This window comes from Psammomys obesus, unplaced genomic scaffold, assembly GCF_907164565.1.
Source record: "Psammomys obesus unplaced genomic scaffold, mPsaObe1.curated_primary_1811, whole genome shotgun sequence".
Lineage (NCBI taxonomy): Eukaryota > Metazoa > Chordata > Mammalia > Rodentia > Muridae > Psammomys > Psammomys obesus.
The window spans coordinates 1769067-1790363 of NW_026590552.1; the positions used below are offsets into that span (position 1 = coordinate 1769067).

Sequence of the window (21297 nt, forward strand, 5' to 3'; positions counted from 1 at the left end):
TAAAATGTAATTGAGTTAGAACGTATACTAAAATGATTAGTAAAATGGTTGGAAATATAAAAACAGTACCCCTAAATCAGTGTGTGTTGAATTTGATAATCACAAACAGTATAAAATATAACCAACTGAATTAAATCAAGTAATATATATCTAACCTTTGATACAGAGAATGGAAAACATATCCCAAGTATTTTAAAAACAATAAAATTAAAAGAAAACATTCATGTTACTTCGCTTCTTTTATCCAGGCACTAGGGAGCAAAAGAGGAAGATCTCTGTGTATTTGAGGTGATCCTGGTCTATTTAGACAATGGCAGGCCACAGAGGGTTACATACTGAGTACTGTCTTCATAACAATTACAAAAAACAATTTTAAAACAGCAAGAAAAAAAGAGACACACAAAACTGTGGATATAAAATAATGTAGATATAAGACAACAATAATGAGGAACTTTACCCCGTTCTTGTATATGAAAACTCAACTATATGAACTCTGTTCTTCCTGTTTTAATATCTAAGTTCAATATAATTCAAACCCAAAATATGATCAGGGATTTTCATGAAATATGAAAATTTGATACTAAAATCATACAGAAGATCAGAGAGATTAGAATAGCTTAGATAATTTTAAGGAAGAATGGAGTGGAAATGTGAAGTCCAACCAGGCAGAAATAAATGTAAAGTTATACAAAGCAATGGAATAGAATAGAATGGAACTCAGAAGCACAACTATCTCTTGATGGACACTTGATATATTGCAGAGGCAATGTCAGAAATCAAACACAGTAATGGAATAACTATAATGCTGATAAAGTCAAATTAAGTCATATGTTCACACTATACACAAAAATAGATTGTCGAAAGTTGAAAGTCCCAAATGAAAAAGGTAATAATTTTAAAATTTAAGAACATGCTATTTATTTGGGGGTGGGGGGCTGGGAGAGGGTCATATTGCAACAGCACATATAAGGAGGTCAGAAGACAAATTTTAGAAGTTGGTTCTTTCCAGTATTTGAGTTCCACTGATTGAATTCAGGTCCTCAAGTTTGGCTGCAAACTTTACCTTTTAAGCCATCTGTCTAGACCATGTGCATTTATATATAATTTTAACTCTCGTTGAAAATAGATTTTAGTACAATATATTTGATCATTGTTTCCCACCCCTAGCTCCTCCCAGATCCTCCCCACCCAACCAAACCACATCCTTTCTTTCTTTATCTCTCATTAGAAAACAAACCAGCAACTAAACACACACACAAACACACACACACACACACACAAACAAACACACACACACCCCTAAATAGGACAAACAAACAATGCAGGGGGAAAAAAAGAGCCAAAGGAAAAGCACAAGAAACATATGCACACACACACACACACACTTGCACACACAGAAATCCCATAAAAACACAAAATCAGAAACTATGATATATAAGTAAAAGATCTGTGAGGTTAAAAAAAATGCCCAAACAAATCACTATGAGACAAAAACCTTCCAAAAATACCACTGAATTCATTTTGTGTTGAATATCTACTGCTGGTCATCGGGCCTGCCCTTAAGTGTGGTTTGTGTACCCAGTGAGACACCACTGGAAAAGACTAATTTTTCCTTTGTGAGCTATTGTCAATTGGAGATGGGGATTTGTATCCACTTCTCCACTCAGCACTAGGAAACCAACTGGCTTAGAACTATGCAGGCTCTGTGTATGCTGCAACAGCCTCAGGGAGTTCATATGTATATCAGTCCTATAGTACTTAAAAGGCTTTGTTCCATGGGTGCCTTCCGTCCTCACTGGCTCTTACTGGCTCTTACAGTCTTTCTGCATCCTCCTCTACAAAACTTCATGAGCCCTCAGGGGTAGGATTTGATGGAGATATTTAGGACTGAGTGTTCCATAGTCTCTCACTCCCTGAACATTGTCCATTTGTAGGTCTCTGTATTTGTTCTCATGTACTTACTGCAGGAGGAAGCTTCTCTGATGATGGCTGAGCAAGACTCTTATCTATGGATGTAGAAGAATATCATGAGTCATTTTATTGCTATGTTCCTTTAGCAGAACAGTAGTATTTGGTTTTCTTTTAGGTCCATTGTCTATCTGGTCTCAGGTCCTTGGCCACCTGAGCAATATGAGCCATGGTTTCCATCTTATGGAGTGGCCCTTAAACCATAATACACAGTGGCTGGCTATTCCCACAACTTTTGTGCTACTGTTGCATCAGTTCACCATTGTAGATCAAACAGTTTGTAGCTGGGTTGGTGTTTACATTTCTCCTTTGGTAGCATGCAGTGTACTTTTCAGTACGATAAACACTACTCAGTAGAGATGAAGGCTCTAGTCAGGTACCAGTTTGGTTTCTCCTTGTTCAATGAGTTATGTAGGTGTTTTCATCAGCAATAGGGCCTGGCCCACAATTTTAAGTTTTAGAATGTAAGTGTAAAGAAGATGATCTTAAGCCAAACATAAAAACAAAAACTGTGAAGAAATATTTTGAAATTTGTTTTTATACTACAGAATATTCACAAAACTAAATATGCACTGAGATACGGCAAGATGGGCTGGAAAGCTGGCTCAGCAGTTAAGAGCACTTGTTTTTACAGAGGACCCAAGTTCAACTATTAGCACCCACATGGCAGCTCACAACCATCAAGAGGAAACAATGCCCTACTCTGACCTCTGCAGGCACCAGACATGCATATGATACATATGTATTCATGAATATGTATATGTATGTACATCTATATATATATGTGTGTGGGGGTGAATATATATGTATATGTATATATATTCATGCCAAATACTCTTACACAAAAGGAAAATAAGCAAGTCTAAAAGCAAATTAATATAATTGAAGGAGCTAATATGTACTATACATATTAACTTATAAAGGATAGACATCTCTTATTAAAATAAAGAGTTTTAATAAGGATAAAAAAGTTCACCAGAACTTCCAGCACTGCCTGCAAAGGCTCAAGGCCTACTTATTTTGCCCTAATACCTTCAGCTGAGCTTTACCTTTTAAATGTTCTATAGCCTTCCCAAACGGCAGCAGCAGCAGCAGGTCCACAATGGAAAGGTCTGCTAACAGCAAGATTTTTTTATAAGAGTATGGGAACAGGAAAGTGGCATTCACTACTGCTGAGACAATAAATTGGTAAAACCATTTATGAGAGCGCTTTGGTGCAGTATATGAAGATGTTACAAGGACCTCCAAATCCCACATCAAGATGTATTTTATAGAATCCTTTAAACTGGTTTCCAAAGAGACTCCTGTAAGGAAGTTCATTGCATCATGTTTTGTAATGGTGGGAAACTGAGAACTTGGACATATTCAAGCAACAAGATAAAACTTTATAGCTGTAAAGTAATACATGATTATGTATCAACATAGATACAGCTGCAAAAATGATGTTGAAGGCCAAAAGCCACTCATAACGGTATGTATATTCTTCAACATAAAGTTCTTAAATGTAATATTTAAGAACATTGCAAAATAATGATACTAGATTTAATCACACAAAATAAGTATTTTGTTTTCTAAAAGAACTACCAGTAATAGCATCTTCATTTCAAGGTAACACATGACTACATGTGTGGTATTGATGGACATAGAATTCAGTATGGCGTTGTATAGGATTGATAAGGTATATTGGGGTGGCTTCAGATTTGGATGCTGAATTTTATTTCTTTAAAAAAATATGGAAATGTTCAGAACCCTTGATTCTATTCCAACATAGCATACATGCAAAGCAAAAGAAAAAAAAAACTCACCCAAGACCAAATGCTTTTGCAGAAATTATGGCAGGTGTTAAATTTTATTAAAGCAGGGTGATGAGTACATGATTATGTTGTGTGTGTATGTGTGCATACTTGTACATTTCTGTTGACATTTTGGTTTTTTTTCAAAAGAAAATTAGTCTTAATAGAGGCATAAAATTTTGATCTTACATTATATAGAAATATTTACAAAGTGATTAAATCTTCTGCTGCTTACTTATATGAACATAGCACCCATGAGTCTTTTAGTATGACATAAAACAACTGAAAAGGATCTTTTCTCATACACCAGTCTAAAGCTTCCAATTTTATTTTGTTCCTTTAATATTGGTAAGATCACCATATAAACCATTCATTAGTGCCTCTCTTTTCCTTGCTGTTCTTTGGTGTTGGTCAAACTCATCGGAATGCCAGTTATATGACATCAAGAGACCATTTTAATTTTTCTTCCTTTGTTTTTTGTTCTTAACCTCTGATACTTACAGGAATCTGCAAGCAGAGTACGATCGTCTAAAGCAGCAGCATGAGCATAAAGGCCTATCCCCACTGCCGTCTCCTCCTGAGATGATGCCCACCTCTCCCCAGAGTCCCAGGGATGCTGAGCTCATTGCTGAGGCCAAGCTACTGCGTCAACACAAAGGACGCCTGGAAGCCAGGATGCAAATCCTGGAAGACCACAATAAACAGCTGGAGTCACAGTTACATAGACTGAGGCAGCTCCTGGAGCAAGTAAGGTCCCCAGCTCTCTAATATTGGCTAGTTACAAACTTTCACTTTCCTCTTTTAAACAAAACTAAAGGGGAGAACTCACATATTTGTGCTTCAGCTTTAAAGTATTTTTCAATATATTTGCAAAATCATTTCCTCTCCAAATGTAATTTGATTTTGGTTTGTTTTCCATTCATTTATTTTTTACTAATTAAATGCATTTTAGATATGTCAGTCATTTTCTGTAAATTAATTTTCAGACTGTTTGAAATGAAGTTCTCTTATTTAAAATTAGTTATATTTTGTGGTATACTATTGGGTATTTTGCCCCAATCACCAACACATAAATTAAAGATTTGTGCATTTCACTGGGAACCTAGGAGAATATAGCATTAAAACAGACTCTGGCCAGACATGCTGTAGGTTTTCTGAGAATTTAATACTTTAAAATAATGTATCTATTGTGTTACTTAATACTTCTCCAAAATATCAATTCTCTATTATTTTGGAGGGGTATATGCTCTCTCTTCTCACTTGGCTTTCTCAATCTCTTAAGCCTTTAAATTTGGTGACTTATTCCTTACCCTATCATATCAATATTTTTTAGGATTTTTTATAATAGATCAGAGTTCAGATGTAAAGACATAGCCATGGATCATATCAACAATAAAATATTCCATATTCTTTTATTTCTGGGGTGTTTCTAAATAGGAATAGTAATAATGTCTGAGTCCTGACTATCTATAATAATAATTCTATTTTTGAGTCTGTAGAATTCCTATAATTTTCTGAGATTATTATGAAAAACAATACTTTTCTTCTGTTGCAAACTTTAGCCCCAGGCTGAGGCCAAGGTGAATGGTACCACGCTTTCCTCTCCTTCTACCTCTCTGCAGAGGTCAGATAGCAGTCAGCCTATGCTGCTCCGAGTGGTTGGCAGTCAAACTTCAGAATCTATGGGTAAGTATCACCTACTTCCTTCCAGAATTAGTTACCCATAATATCTGAGAAATTAAAAATTCTGCTACCAGTACAAATCTTGAAGTAAATTTTCTAACACCATCATCAAACATGCCTTAGCGGTTGAGGTGATTCTTGAGCTTAATAAGCCGACTTCCTGGTTACTTAGGACAAAGCAGAGTAGTACAACATAGTTACTGAAAAGAGAAGGCTTGATGGCCAATTGATATTTATGAATGATTCCAAAAGTTGGAATAAAGATCAAATATACCTTGAAGTGGGAATAATGTAAATGAAGGTCTGAAGTCTTTATAGTGGCAAGAAACAGCAAGTAGTGTGATTAATTAAATAGAAAGATAGGACTTCAAGCCAGAAGTAAAGAACTGTAAGTCTGCAGAGGAAAGACAGTCACATTATAGGGATGCTTAACTCATTTCATGTCAAAGAACGTCTGAAAATCATATCACAGGTGAGAATATCTGAAAAAATACTTCTTAAAAGATGTATTCTGGAACCTTCATCTTCCCAAAGAAAAACACTTCTAGATGGATACACCAGTTAGGGAGTGTTTGTTCAGTCCATGATATAAGAATTCTGAGAGTCTACATTTGAGAGAAATGGGAGGAGGCATCTATGAAACTATTCTCTGTAAATAGAGTTTCTAGGACCTAGGAACTGACTGTGAAGGGGAAGAAATGAGATTTGGTTGTCAGTATAGATGAGGTTTCTGTTGTTGTTGTTGTTGTTGTTGTTGTTCCCCTCTCCCCATGCTATGGATAGAACATAGGACCTTAGGCATTTTGCAAGTACTTTACCACAGAACTATACTCCCAACTTCAGTATTGTAATGTTTCTAAAATATGTGTATTAGTATTTATATGTGTGTGTAGATGCCAGAAGAGGGCATTGTAGCCCCTGGAACTGAAATTACTGTTGGTTGTGAGCCACTTGACATTGTTGTTGAGAAATGAACTCTGATTCTCTGCAAGAGCGGCAAACACTCTTAATCACTAAGCCATCTTTCTAGCCCCCCAGGAGTATAATATTTGATTGTTTTGTAATGCATTTGAGCAAATAGCTGACTTCTTGAATTAAAATGCACATCCTTTGATTTGACTGCTGAAAGATATGAAATGAAAAACATAGAAAAAAAAAGGTGTCTGTATACAGTACTTTGGGGAAGACCTTTGTTCTGTTTTTCTTTGTTGTTGCTATGATAAAAGCTATGACTGAAAACAGTCTAGGGGAATAAGTATTTGTTTCAGTTTATGTCTTCCAGTCTATCTTCGAGGGAGGTCAGGGCAAGAATTCGAACAGGAACTCAAAGCAGAAACTACTGAAAAATTCTCTTTTCTTGTGCATAGACCCACACTTACCTAACTTTCTTGTAAAGCAAGGGCCTTCATTCTAAAGAATGGTGCTGCCCACAGTAGTCGGGGCCCTCCTGCACCAATTTACAATCAACACAGTCCCCTACAGACTTCTTCACTGGCCTGTCTTTCTGGACGATTCTTGAGTTGAGACTCCTTTTTTAGGTGACCCTAAGCAGTGTTCTCTTGACAAAGCTATAAGAACAACCTTTATTTGAGTAATGGGGTAGTAAAGGACTGAGAAGTAGATACTGCTTTAAGGAAGATATGCTCAAAAAATGAAACCTAAAGGAGCCTGTGGAAATGAAATTTAATTACAGCCAGTTAGATCACTATGAATGAGTGGCCTTTTCAGAGAAGGGAAGTTGACCATTGAAAAGGAATGAGATTTCAGGAAAGGAAAGAAACTCTTAGATTTTTTTTTTTATTATTTACTTTCCCCATTGCTTAAGGGTGAAAGGGTTTATTTTGTCTTAGTTTGAGGGTACAGTCTCTTAAAATGGAGAAGTCTTGACTGCAGAAACTTGAGGAAGCCCATCATGTTACATACCCTGTTAGGAAATAAGAAGAAATGAATGCTGGTGGTTAGCTCACATTCTCCTTTTTTATAGTCAGCCCCTAAACCCAGCCAGGGGCAAGAGATCACCTACATTTAGGATGAGTCTTCCCACATCAATTAACCCATTCTAAATCTTCCTCGCAGACATGCCTACATATTTGTCTCCTAGATGATTATAGATTCTGCCAAGTTGAAAGTTAACCCCCCCTTGAATGAGAGCTCAAGATAAAGTTAGTTGAATTTGGAGAGGAAATGATAAGGGTTTAGCATGGTCTTATGTCATTAATTCTTCATTGGGAATCTCTGCACAGAACTGGGTTCTAAGAATGCTATAGTTGGAGTATCAGTTTCAGGAAAGACCCCTGTGCTCAGATTTTTGGTTCTCTTGCAAGGACCATGCATGGAGACAACCTAGGACCCCTGCACAGATGTAGACCATGGCAGTTCAGTGTCCAAGTGGGTTCCACAGTAATAGGAACAGGGACTGTCTCTGACATGAACCGATTGGCCTGCTCTTTAATCACCTCCCACTGAGGGTGGAGCAGCCTTACCAGGCCACAGAAGACAATGCAGACAATCCTGACGAGACCTAACAGACTAGGATCAAAAGGAAGGAAAGGAAGACCTCACCTATCAGTGGACTTGGGGAAGGGCATGCGTGCAGATGGGGGAGGAAGGGACGGATTGAAAGGGGAGGAGGGAGAGAACCACAGGGGGGATACAAAGTGAATAAAGTGTAATTAATAAAGAATTAAAAAAATAAAAAAGAATGCTTTAGTTTTTGAAGCATACATGATAAAAGAAGAGTAAAATGAGGAAGCTATTGTTCAGTGTAATGAATGGTTATGACAGCACTTGTCATGCTCATTGTTTTTTCTGTACTGTTAGACAATCATATTTCATGAATGCCACCAGTATTTGATCTGTTCTCCTTTTTAATGAGTGAGTAAGTATGACTCAAACTCATAAGTCTATTTCTTTTTCGCAGTCCTAAGCCAGTTATCGTTGGGATTCCCACTATTTTCTGGAAGCTCTTAATTTAATAACATACCTGCAGTCTCAGACACTCTGAAGCCTGAGGAGGGAGGATCAATTTGAGAAGTTACTAAGCAAAATAATGACACCACAGCTTAAAAACAACAACCCTCCTCCAAACCAAACAAGTATTAACTCACAAAGGACTTCCTGTCTTTCAAAGCCTTGTGTAGGAATTCATGTTTGAGATGATCCATGGGCTAGACCAAAGAGAGACAAAATACTAAACTCAGATTTTAAGGGTGGAAAACTAAGGTTGAAGGTATGAATTAGTTATAGTAGAAGATCAAGAGATTACATTGTGAAGCTGGATGTTGTGACTCACACTTGTAATCCCAAAGCTGAGAAGTAAAAGCATGGAGATTGCTGCAAGTTCCAGGCCAGCTGGGTTTACACAGTGAATTCTAGGATAGCCAGGGGCTACAGTGAGACACTCTCTTAAAAAATGAGGGACATGGGGTAAAAATGAGAATAGATAGATTGTGGTCTGAGCAGTGAGATTGTGGTCAGGAAAGTTGAATTGATGGGATAACAGCAATAGTTTCAAGCTCTTCCTACATTTAAGTATAAAAGGTATAGGTTCCCATTCAGCTTCTAAGGGTGCTACATGGAGAACATTGAAAAGATTAGAGTATACATAGTTCACTTGGGATACAGTGAGGATTGGGCAAATCATTAGCAGGGTACTGAGATCATTGGAATGATAACAGACATTCTTAGATGTTGAAAAAGGTAGATGAGGGCTGTAAGAAGATAAGTATGCCAGAGGAAAAATAGAATAGTTGAAGCAAATCCAGTGATGTTCAAGAATCTAGAGCAAAGGGCACATCTAGGTCCAGAGAAGTAAACCTTACAAGAAAGCAAGGGTCCGGTCATTCTCACGCAGAAGAGCATATGTTTGAGGCTGTTTTCTTTACTACACCTCACTCATTAAGGGAAATCTCTGTCAGATTTTCCTTTTGCCCATGAGATCTGAATACAGCTAATGGACTTTTGGAAGTGTGAATTATAGCATAAAGCATGAAAATATACTGCACACCTTTGAGAAGTCAATAAATTCTGAAAGCAGATGAGCTTTAGTATCTGTGATTTCCTACTTCAGGGTTTTCCTTCTCTTTGAAGTAATGCATGAGAAGTTGATTTGCATATTTTAATGCTGAGCCTCAGAACTCTGGATGTTTAGAAGCATTAATTATTAAGTTTGTCAACATTTAAGAGGCAGCATACTTGTTAAAGCACTCAAATAAAAGTAAATAATAGGCTGTGGTACTGATGATTTGTAGAACCAAGAATATTCTGGCTGAACTGAATACAGGGAGAGAAGTGCTATATGCCAGTGCCTACAACAGAGTAAGAGAAAACTTGCCTATATAAAATTGGTAGGATATGTTAAAAGTCTTGTTTTCTGAAAGAAAAGGCTAAATTCAAAGGTGATTTTTTATTGAATTTATTTCATTAAATAAAGCCAAGTTTATTTAATAAAAGGGAATAGAGGAACTTTGAAAAGGGTGGTTCCAAATGTTTAAATAACAGTGATATGTGTTCCTGTGCTTTCAGCTCTTGAGATGTGGTAAGGATGGGATTGGCTGAGTTATATTACAGATAAAGATAATATTAAAAAAAAACACAGCCCCAATCATTTTCTTTCAAGTGAAGTATTGTAGAAATCATACCAAGTTATCTGTTTAAGAATTCAACTACATTTGGCCCTTCACATCTGAGAGTTCTATATTATGTGCTTAACCAAACAAACTTGGAAATATTTGGGGAGGGGATGTCCGTTTGTAATGAAACATAGATATTTGGAGGTCACTATTCCCTGAATTGGATAATAATGTAACAATTAGCATTTACATCTGTGTTAGGTGTTACAAGTAATGGAGACCTGATTTAAACTGTATGGGGAAATGCATGTCGTTTCTATGAGAGTAGGTTATAAAGGAGTTTAGCATTCATAGATTTGTTGTCTATGGGATGCCATATTCACCCATCACCCAGATACATAGGACCATTGTACTTCTTCAGAGCACAAAGTACTTCCCATTGATAAATCTTTTAACATTGTTTGTATTCTTTATAATTGTTACTGGGAGGTTGTGCTAATGGAATTTACATTTTATTGGAAGAGACAAATAAATATGTTTTAAAGCTAGTTTTTTTTTTTTTTTGGCATTCTTGGCCTGTCTACTCATGTATATGCCTTCCTACCAACTCCTTATACCCAATAATTCCTGACCTCCTCAAACTGACTCTTCTCAAAATGTTTTCTGATTTATTTAAAATATCAAACAATTCTCAAGCATTTAAAAACAGATTTTATTGTTAATATTAGATATTTATATGTGATTTTTTCCTTTTTTATTTAGGAAAACAAACATATATAGCAAAATTACAGTTAATTCAACATTTTGCTTCAGTTGCTTTACGTTTTTATATAGCCTTAGACTAATATTTTGTTTATATTGACATCTACTTATATATTTCTCTAAAATGATATCTTTTCATATAGTACATGGATTTATCCATCTTTTATGTGCACTTCTATCATACTTATATTTACACCATTTTTGTTGTCTTATTTCATTTCACTGACCCACTTAGTGTCTCATTCATACAAAATAACATTTTACCCAAAAGACTCAAAACCGTGTCTTTCAATATGAAAGATATTTTCTTACATAACCAATGGTGAGTTACTACTCAGAAAATAAAATTTGGGCCATGGACAGGTATTGCTTTTATGTGTGTGTGCAAGGCCCTGAATTCAGTGTGTAGCACCACAAAATCAAATTGAGACCCTGTAACTTCAATTGTCCTAGCTCTATTCTGCCAGTCACATTCTCTGTCACTATTATGATTATGATTATTATTTCACCTTACCAGTGAAAGTTCATGATTTCCATATCACTGTCAAGTCTCTGTAGTCTCCTTCAGTCTCAAACACTTTCCAGGCATGTTTACATGTTCCAAGACAAGATGTTTGTGGAATAGTTCTTTTTTTATTAAATTTTTATATTTAAATATTAATTACCGTTTATTCACTTTGTATCCCAGCTGTAGCCCCCTTGCTCATTCCCTCCCAATTCCACCCTCCTTCCATCATCTCTTGCCATGCCCCTCTCCAAGTCCACAGATAGGGGAGGTCCTCCTCCCCTTCCACCTGACTTAGCTTATCAGGTCTCACCAGGACTGATTGCATTGTCCTCCTCTGTGGCCTGACAAGGCTGCTCCCCCTTCAAGGGGGGGTGATCAAAGAGCCACCTACCTAGTTCATGTCAGAGACAGTCCCTGTTCCCCTTACTAGGGTACCCACTTGGATACTGAGCTGCCATGGGCTACATCTGAGCGGGGGTCTAGGTTATCTCCATGAACGGTCTTTGGTTGTAGTATCAGCCTCAGAAAAGACTCCTGTGCCCAAATTTTTTTGGTTCTGTTGCTCTCCTTGTGGGGCTCCTGTCATCTCCAGGTCTTATTATGTCCCCCTTCTTTCATAAGATTCCCTGCACTCTGCTCAATGTTTGGTTATGAGTCTCAGCATCTGTTTTGATACACTGCTGGGTAGAGTCTTTCAGAGGCCTTCTGTTGTAGGCTCCTGTTCTGTTTCCTGTTTTCTCCTTCTTCCTATGTTCATCCCCTTTATCTTTCTGAATGAGGATTGATCATTACCCAGGGTTCTCCTAAACACAATGGAATAGTTCTTAATTGATCTGCTTGTTTCTTTTCTTCTGCTAAACATTTTAGGTTACCCTGTAATGTTGTGCATATTCCATCAGTGAGTCATATCTAGACTTACTTTAAGGCTCTCTCTCCATCCTCCTCATTCTTCTTCATTCTTCCTGGAATGATCTTCTGTTCTTTGGCTTCTACTATGTTGATAACTCTATGTCCAGATTTCAAGCCCAGACTTCATCCATCAGTGTTTTCTGCATTAAAAGAATCCAAAACATCTTCCTCTCCTTCTTTCCTTCCTTCCTTCCTTCCTTCCTTCCTTCCTTCCTTCCTTCCTTCCTTCCTTCCTTCCTCTCCCCCTTGGGGAGTGGCATGCAGGGAGAAGGGGGAGGGAGGGTGAGACTGGGAGGGGAGAAAGGAAGGGTTTATGGGGGGATACAAAGTGAATAAAATGTAATTAATAAAAAATTAAAAAAAGATTCCAATAGGAAATTATGTTCAACCTTTGAAATGTTTTTAACAATTCCCCACTTGTTATTTTTTTTCCTTTTCACTCCTTTCTCTTGCTGTACTCTACCACCAAGCATAAATGTAAGATTGTTTTGATTCCTACAGGAAAAAAAGGTTGAACTTTTCATGTCAGCTGCTTCTGCCCCAATTCAGCCTTTTGTCATCTACTACTTGAACACATATGAATACTGTCCTGAATGGTTTCTCTCTCTTTGGCCTCTCTTTTAAAGCCATCTTCCAGGTGTTTTAGTTACTTTGCAGCTATGCAGATTATATCTTACTATTCCTGGCCTAAAACCTGATTTGCTTTACTAATGAATTCCAAATTATTTAACATGGAAACAGTGCTTTTACTAACTTGAAATGGATTATCTTTTTTTGCATACAATGGATCTTCCTTTGTAACTTTATCATAGAGTATGTGGTTTTGTCTTGCATTATATCATTTAATTTATTCTATATTATAGATAATTATTAGCATTTCTTTCTCCTTCTAGAAAATTCTAAAAGTTAAACTCCTTAAAGTTAATGCCAATTTCTTGATCTTTTCTTTCTCAATTGATCACTCTCAGTACAATAAACCTATAGTAAAGTGCTTGTGTTAATTTGCATTCATGCCTTCCCTCATGTCTGTGCACCATTGTCCTACCTTCCTTTTTTGTTTTTGTTTTTGTTTTTGTTTTTAACTATGAAGAAACACCATGACCATGGCAACTGTTATGAAGTAAGACATTGGGGGCTGTCTCACAGTTCAAAGGCTTAGTCCATTATGATCAAGGTGGGAAGCATGACAGACATAGTGTTGGAAAAGTAGCTAAAGTTCTATATTTGTGCCCATAGGCAGCAGGAAGAAAGCCACTGGGCCTAGCTTGAGCTCCTCAGACCTCAAAGCCCACCCCTAGTGACACACTTCCTCAAACAAAGCCACACATACTCCAACACAGCTACACCTTTAGGCCTATGGGGTCCATTTTCATTCAGACCACCACAACCATGTGCATGTCTGCTATCTTCAGAGGTCAAAACAGAGTGCTGAGTTCCTTGGAACTGGAGTTATGGACACTTGTGAGTCACAAGTTGGCTACTGGGAAGTAGACTTGAGTCCTCTCAAAGAACCTCTCAAAGAAAAGTACTACTTTTAACTGCCAATTTATTTCCCCAGCCCTAAGCACAATATATTTTCATGTAGAACGGGGAAAAAAATCCATATATTTAAGACATTTTAAAAATTATCTTTTATCATAATTTAAAGCTAATAGTCAATGGCATCCTTTCATACCATAATTTATTAAAGAAGGTCTCCATAGTGTATATAAAATTGAAAACAATTGTTTTTAATTAGAATAGGAAAACACAGTTGGACCTAAATGAAGAGTATTGAATAAATCATAGTACCTTTTCTATCGAAAAACTATAGAGAACCAAGATAGACAAAATATAAATAGCAGAAGTAATAACACATGAAGGTAAAAATGGGATAAAATCCCTCTCCAAAATGGTGAAATAATCTTAAAAAGTTATCTATACCGATATACGTTACAGGTTAATTTATACTGTATATTGATAGTTTTAAACAGAAGGTAAGAGAAAGATTTTATATTGCAAAATTTCTCTCATTATATCCATTTTGAAAAACAACTCACTTTTCTTAAGTGAGTCAGTGTTGCAAATGTATTCAGTGACTAGTCATGTCATGGTGATTATTTGTGTTCACATGTATTCACTTTTGTAGGAAAAAGTAATTTGCTAAGTCACAGTTCCATTTTTAAAAGAAAATAATTTGTGTTGATATAGTCATTTCTAAACCTTAACTTCAGATAAAGCCAGAGAATATTGTTAATAACCCCAAAAGAATTTTTAGGCATGTTCGTGAAAATCAATTTGTAGTAGAATCAAGTTGAAGGCTTAATGTTAAAGAATTGCCATTAATTCCCTTAATTACTAACAATATACTATTTGAGTAGGAAATGAATCAGTGAAGTAAGGATAGTAACTGGCCAAATTCCAAGTGGGCACAAATTGACACTTAGTGTGCATTTTCTTAGCAATAAATGATAAAAGCTGGTAGTTAGCAAGATTGTCATGAATATGGCTATTATAAGTAGAACATGCTGCTTTTCCTTTCGTATTATAGCTGTATAGTGTATTATTAGGAAAACTATAAATATTGGTATCTTACTGGGCTGGGTAATTAAAACAAAGTGTATCTTTATTTTTTAACCTTTAATTTAAAATTAATATGTATTTACCATTATTTATGGGATCCCGTATGATAATTTGTTTCACATATATAACATGTAATGATCAAGTTGTGGTAATTAGCATTTCTGTATCTTTAAATCTTATTCTTCTTATGTGTTGAGAACCAGTGACAGTTATTTTAAGTAACCACAAAATTTTCAAATTGGATGTTTTTCATTCATATCTGTTAGTTGGCTACAGTTTGGCAGGAGCTCTGCTGAACGTCACCCATGGTTGTGAATTGAGTTCATGAATATTCACATTGTCTCTGATCCTACATGGGTCAAAATGGCGCCTGAACCGTGTGTTTTGTTTGGCTTGTAAACTCAAGAAGGAAAATGCAACAACTCACAAGCAATCTAAGCTTCTCTGTATGTCATATCCATTAACATTCCATTTACCATAACATGTCACATAACCAAGTCTACATTCTTGGACCATGAAAGAGGTCTGCTCCTAGCCTTTGATCACATTTTTGGTTCTGGTAACCTTCTTGCTGTCCTTAGAGCAAACTGAACACACTGGCCTCCCAGGAGCTTTGTAGGTGCTCTTCCTTTGTCTGTTGCTCTTTCTTTATATACATTTGTGGTTCATACCTTGAAGTCCTGAATACTTTGGCTCAGTTGCATCTTACCCTTTTCTTAGTGTTCATCACTCCTTTGCTCGCCTATGTAATTGATGAATGCCTACAAAACAGAGCGTTGGATCACGTGGAGCAATAGTTACAGGTTGTTGTGAACTACTAACATGGGTGCCTAGAACTTCACTCAGGTCCTATAAAAGAACAAGACACACTGTTGAACCTTCTCTCTAGGCCCTTGAATTTTTTTTTGTAAAAACATTAAAATATAAACCTCCAGTATCTAACAACACATTACTACTACTTTATTTTTAAAATATTCATGAATATATGTTAGTTGTGTAAAGTGTTTTATTATGACATTTTTATAATAAAGGATTTTGATAACATTCAGCATCATCCTTCTCTTTTATCTTCTTTCTCCTACTGTTCTTCTTCCACTTCTTCTCAGGTTTCGTTTAACTGTTTCTTTATTTTTTTCAATATAATCTGATATAAAATATATTAGGCACTAAGATCTTTTCAGTTAGCCTATTTGCTTTTTCTCCTGCATATATGTGATGAGTCTCATTTCAGTTTTTACAAAGATGTGAGTTAAGCCATTATGAGAAACCTGGACACTATAAAAAAAAACTGAGGAAACAGATTATATGTATTCATATACAACTTAAGATGTATTAGGTATTCTAAAAGTACTAGAATGGTTATTAGATCATTAGCTGATAACATGCATAGCTCCCTGAATTCAAACTCCAATACTCCCAAAATGTTTGAAAAAGTACAATTACCACTGTTAGGAAAGCTTTCTATTAAAACAAACCAATTTTGCATTTTAATTAGATACTCCTCTTTGAAATGGGGGGGGTAGTTTATCAGTAAAGATAGACTGAGCTGACACCATTAGGTTATACTTTACAGTTTAATTCTATTTTCTTTTTTTCTTTATTAATTACACTTTATTCACTTTGTATCCCCCCTGTGGTTCTCTCTCTCCTCCTGTCCCAACCCCTCCCTTCCTCCACCCTCTGCATGCATGCCCCTCACCAAGTCCACTGATAGGGGAGGACTTCTTTTCCTTCCTTCTGATCCTAGTCAATTAGGTCTCATCAGGAGTGGCTGCATTGTCTTCTTCTGTGCCCTGGTAATGCTGCTTCCCCCTCAGGGGGAGGTAATTAAAGTCATTCAGGGACAGTCCTGCCAATCGCATCATTGAACTGTACCTGGGTCTTAACACAGTACAATGAACTTCCTAGTACTCAGTTATGATGTCATTAAACTGCCAGATATATTGACAGTGATGTTGAGTGTTTCTGCTTGTTCTGATTTAATCTGTAAGACATACTGTCAGGAACATGGATTTGGTGCAATTAAAATGCGTTACATTTCCCAGTTCAACGAAAATTTGCATCAGTAATGGAACAAAAAATGTAATTGACACTGCAGTTGTTCAGGGTTCTGTCTCTTCTGGTAATGTTTCATTCACTCCATCTTCACTAGGCTTTTGAAAATGCAAGAATAAACTAGAAATACTAACTGCCACTTTTTTTCTGAAGACAGAAACTTAAAATGTATGTCTGTATGTGTGTGCTCACACATGTCTGCATGTGTGCAGAGAAGAGAGGAAAAAAGAGGAATCTAGTTTCTCTTTTTACTTCTCCACGACCTTCATTCTTTTGTGCTGAGAAAGCACAGTGCAGATGTGCAATAATAATTGTTTTCTCTCAAAGAAAAGTTTCACATTTGTTAATGGTCTTCAAGAAAAGTTGTTTTAGGAAAGAAGCCTACCACAGAGGGCCTCTGAAAGACTCTACCTTGCAGAATGCTGAGACTCATAGCCAAATTTGGGCAGAGTGCAGGGAATCTATGAAAGATAAAAAGACCTGGAGGGTACAGGAGCTCCACTATGAGAGCAACAGAAACAAAATATCTAGGCATAGGGTTCTTTTCTGAGACTGACACTCTAACCATAAACAGTGCATTGAGATATCCTAGAATCCCTGCACAGATGTAGCCCAGGGCAGCTCAGTGTCTAAGTGGGTACCCTAGTAAAGGGAACAGGGGCTGTCTCTGACATGAACTCAGTGTCTGGCTCTTTGATCACCCCTCCCAAGGGTTAAGCAGTCTTACCAGGCCACAGAGGAAGACAATGCAGCCAGTCCTGGTGAGAATTGATAGGCTAAGGTCAGAAGGAAGTGGAAAAGGACCTCTCTTATCAATGTACTGGGAGAGGAGCATGGGAGGAGAAAACGGAGGGAGGGTGGGATTGGGAAGGGATGAAGGAGCATACTACTACAGCTGGGATACAAAATGAATAAATTGTAATACATAAAAACAAATTTTAAAAAAGTGAAGAAAAGAAGTTGTTTTATCGACTTTATGTGAACTACTGAATATGTACAGAGTTTTCATCCCCAAGAATAATAACAAAGGTAAATTGCCACATGAATTTTCACACACAAAAGTAGTAGTCCATAATTATCAAGCTTGAAGAATTGCTTGAAGAGTTTTATGTTATGTTGTATATGAGCAAGTAAAAGGAACTTACAGTGGTTTGTAAAATATTATTGAGGCCCTTTCTGTGTCTGCACTTGGCAGAAGTATGATGGCTCTTTTTCTGTTTTTCTTTCACTAAGGTGAGGAAGATCTTCTGAGTCCTCCCCAGGACACAAGCACAGGATTGGAAGAAGTGATGGAGCAACTTAACAACTCCTTCCCCAGTTCAAGAAGTAAGTACATATATCTACAAGAGACACAGACCACACAGTTCCCCTCCATTCTAACTGATGTATTTTTGTCCATTGGTAGCCAACATGTGCTGACAGAAGAAAGCCAATTTGGGTTAATGGTGAGATTTTATTTTTAGTATTGATTTTTGGCTTGCTCTTTTTTGAGTTCAAAAACCTGTGCGATCAAATTGTTTCTAGAAATAAGATTCCACCTTGTACTTAAAAAGTGTTTTACTTGGTTCACATGTTGATTTGAAGACCTAATTATGTGGTACCTTTTATTTAAGAGCAGTCATTATGTGACTTTTAAAGATGAGAAAATTGGTGCCTTGTGGTGCCTCTACCAAGGATGTGTGAAGTTACAGTGTGCAACAGTGAGGCCTAGGAAAATGCGGTGGTATTGGTGGGGATTCTGGCTTGCAATCTGATGCTTTTTGTGTTTGAAAATTGTACCATACCTCATTAAATCAATTTAGGGATAATTAGATTTCAAAAGGTAAGGCTATCAGCTTTTCACTTCTTTGTAGGAAGAGGCATTCTTTTTCTCTATCACATTGACCTTGTACATTTTTGCACCCCATACAAAAGCAGGATTTTAACACACAGAGTTTTCCCACAAGCCTGTATGAGCCGTGAATGTCTCCCTTCATCCAAAAAGATATTTTACTGCTCTTGTTATGGTTTATTATCTATCTGACACAGTCAGTAAAACACTCCTCCTCCCATCAACCTATTAAAAAAAACAGTTGAGGTGAGCTGAAAGAAGGAAAGCAGAATGGAGAAAACATGAAGCTTTGTGGCCAGTGATTAGCAACCCTAATGGGCAAGCTCTGAAGGAAAGGTGTAAAATATGAGGCTTTTGTTAGTCTCCATAAGGGCAATGAGGAGGGTGTGTTTTCCCCATCTTTTTCTTCAGTGTCATTTAACAATGACCTTTTCCAAGATATTTGATGTGTGAGTGAACGTTGTACAGTGCACATTAAAGGCAATAATGTTCTGGTAGTGTGTTGCTAAGAAACTACCAGGAAAGCTAATTTTAAATGTCTGTACCGGCCATCTTTTCACTGCTGAATACCACTGATTGATTTTTAACACATAAAACTCTTTTTTTTTTGAACGTTTGAAGGATTTATTTATTTAGTTTTTATTAATTACATTTTATTCCTTTTGTATCCCCCCATAAACCCCTCCCACCTCCCCTCCTGGTCCTACCTTCCTTCCCCTTTCTTCCCACATGCCCCTTCCCAAGTCCACTGATAGGGAGGTCCTCCTCTCCTTCCTTCTGATCTTAGTCTATAAGATCACATCAGGATTGGCTGCATTATCATCTTCTGTGGCCTGGTAAGGCTGCTCTCCCCTGAGGGGGAGGTGATCAAAGAGCAGGCCAATCAGATTATCTCAGAGGCAGTCCCTCTTCCCATTACTATGTAACCCACTTGGACACTAAACTGCCATGGACTACATCTGTGCAGGGGTTCTAGGTTATCTCCATGCATGGTATTTGGTTGGAGTATGAGTCTCTGGGAAGACCCCTGTATTCAAATTTTCTGGTTCTGTTGCTCTCCTTGTGGGGTTCCTGTCCTCTCCAGATCATACTATTTCCCATTTCTTACATAAGATTCCCTGCACGTTGCCCAACAGTTGGCAATAAGTCTCAGTGTCTGCTTTGATAGTCTGCAGGGCAGAGCCTTTCAGAGGCCCTCTGTGGCAGGTTCCTAGATTGTTTCCTGTTTTCTTCTTCTTCTCATGTCTGTCCTCTTTGCCTTTGAGGATGGGGATTGAGAGTTTTAGTCAGGGTCCTCTCTCTTAATTAGTTTCTTTGGATATACAGGGTTTAGTGGTTTATCCTATGTTATATGTCTATATGAGTGAGTATATACCGTGTATGTCCCTCTGCTTCTGGGACAGCTCGCTCAGGATGATCCTTTCCAGGTCCCTCCATTTACCTGCAAATTGCATGATTTCCTTATTTTTCATTGCAGAGTAGTACTCCATTGTGTAGATGTACCACAACTTCTGTATCCATTCTTCAGTTGAGGGGCATCTGGGTTGTTTCCAGCTTCTGGCTATTACAAATAAAGCTGCCACAAACATGGTTGGGCAAATGTCTTTATTGTGTACTTGAGCCCCTTTTGGATATATACCTAGGAGTGGTATGGCTGGATCTTGAGGAAGCATTATTCCTAGTTGACTGAGAAAGCGCCAGATTGATTACCAGACTGGTTGTACAAGTTTACATTCCCACCAACAGTGGAGGAGTGTTCCCCTTTCTCCACAAACTCTCCGTCATGTGTTGTCACTTGAGTTTTTGATCTGAGCCACTCTGATGGGTGTAAGGTGTAATCTCAGGGTCGTTTTGATTTGCATTTCCCTAATGGCTAATGACGTTGAGCATTTCTTTAAGTGTTTCTCTGCCATTCGATATTCCTCTACAGAGAGTTCTCTGTTTAGATCTGTTCCCCAGTTTATAATTGGATTACTTGGTTTGCTGTTTTTCAGCTTCTTTTGTTCTTTATATATACTGGGTATTACCCTCTGTCAGATAAAGGGTTGGTGAAGATTCTTTCCCAGTCTGTAGGCAGTCGTTTTGTTTTGATGTTGGTGTTTTTTGCTTTACAGAAGCTTTTCAGTTTCATGAGGTCTCATTTATTGATTGCTGCTCTTAGAGCCTGTGCTGTTGGAATTCTGTTCAGGAGGTTGTCTCCTGTGCCAATGAGTTCAAGGGTATTCCCACTTTTTCTTCTAACCGATTTAATGTGTCCAGTTTTATGTTGAGATCTTTAATCCACTTGGACTTCAGTTTTCTGCAGGGTGATAAGTATGGATCTATTTTCATTTTTTTTTACATGTAGACATCCAGTTAGACCAGCACCATTTGTTGAAGATGCTATCTTTTTTTTCCATTGTATGGTTTTGGCATCTTTGTCAAAGATCAGGTGTCCATATAAGTGTGTAGGTTTATTTCTTGATCCTCTGTTTGGTTCCATTGATCCACCATTCTGTTTCTATGCCAGTACCATGCAGTTTTTATAACTGTTGCTCTATAGTACACCTTAAGATCAGGGATGGAGATACCTCTAGAAGATCTTTTATTGTAGAGAATTGTTTTAGCAATTCTGGGTTTCTTGTTATTCCATATGAAGTTGAGAATTTTTCTTTC

The 21297-nt window shown here is 37.2% G+C and overlaps 1 protein-coding gene across 5 annotated transcripts in view; it reads left to right on the forward strand.

Annotated features, from left to right (window-relative positions):
* The window catches only part of Dmd (dystrophin), a 1523318-nt gene that overhangs the window by 1480073 nt on the left and 21948 nt on the right, over nucleotides 1–21297 (forward strand). For all 5 annotated transcript variants that reach the window (XM_055607916.1, XM_055607917.1, XM_055607918.1 and 2 more), the window contains 3 exons: nucleotides 4265–4508; nucleotides 5324–5447; nucleotides 18045–18137. In XM_055607916.1, the coding sequence (XP_055463891.1) occupies nucleotides 4265–4508; nucleotides 5324–5447; nucleotides 18045–18137 (461 nt within the window). The remainder of the gene's footprint in view (nucleotides 1–4264; nucleotides 4509–5323; nucleotides 5448–18044; nucleotides 18138–21297) is intronic.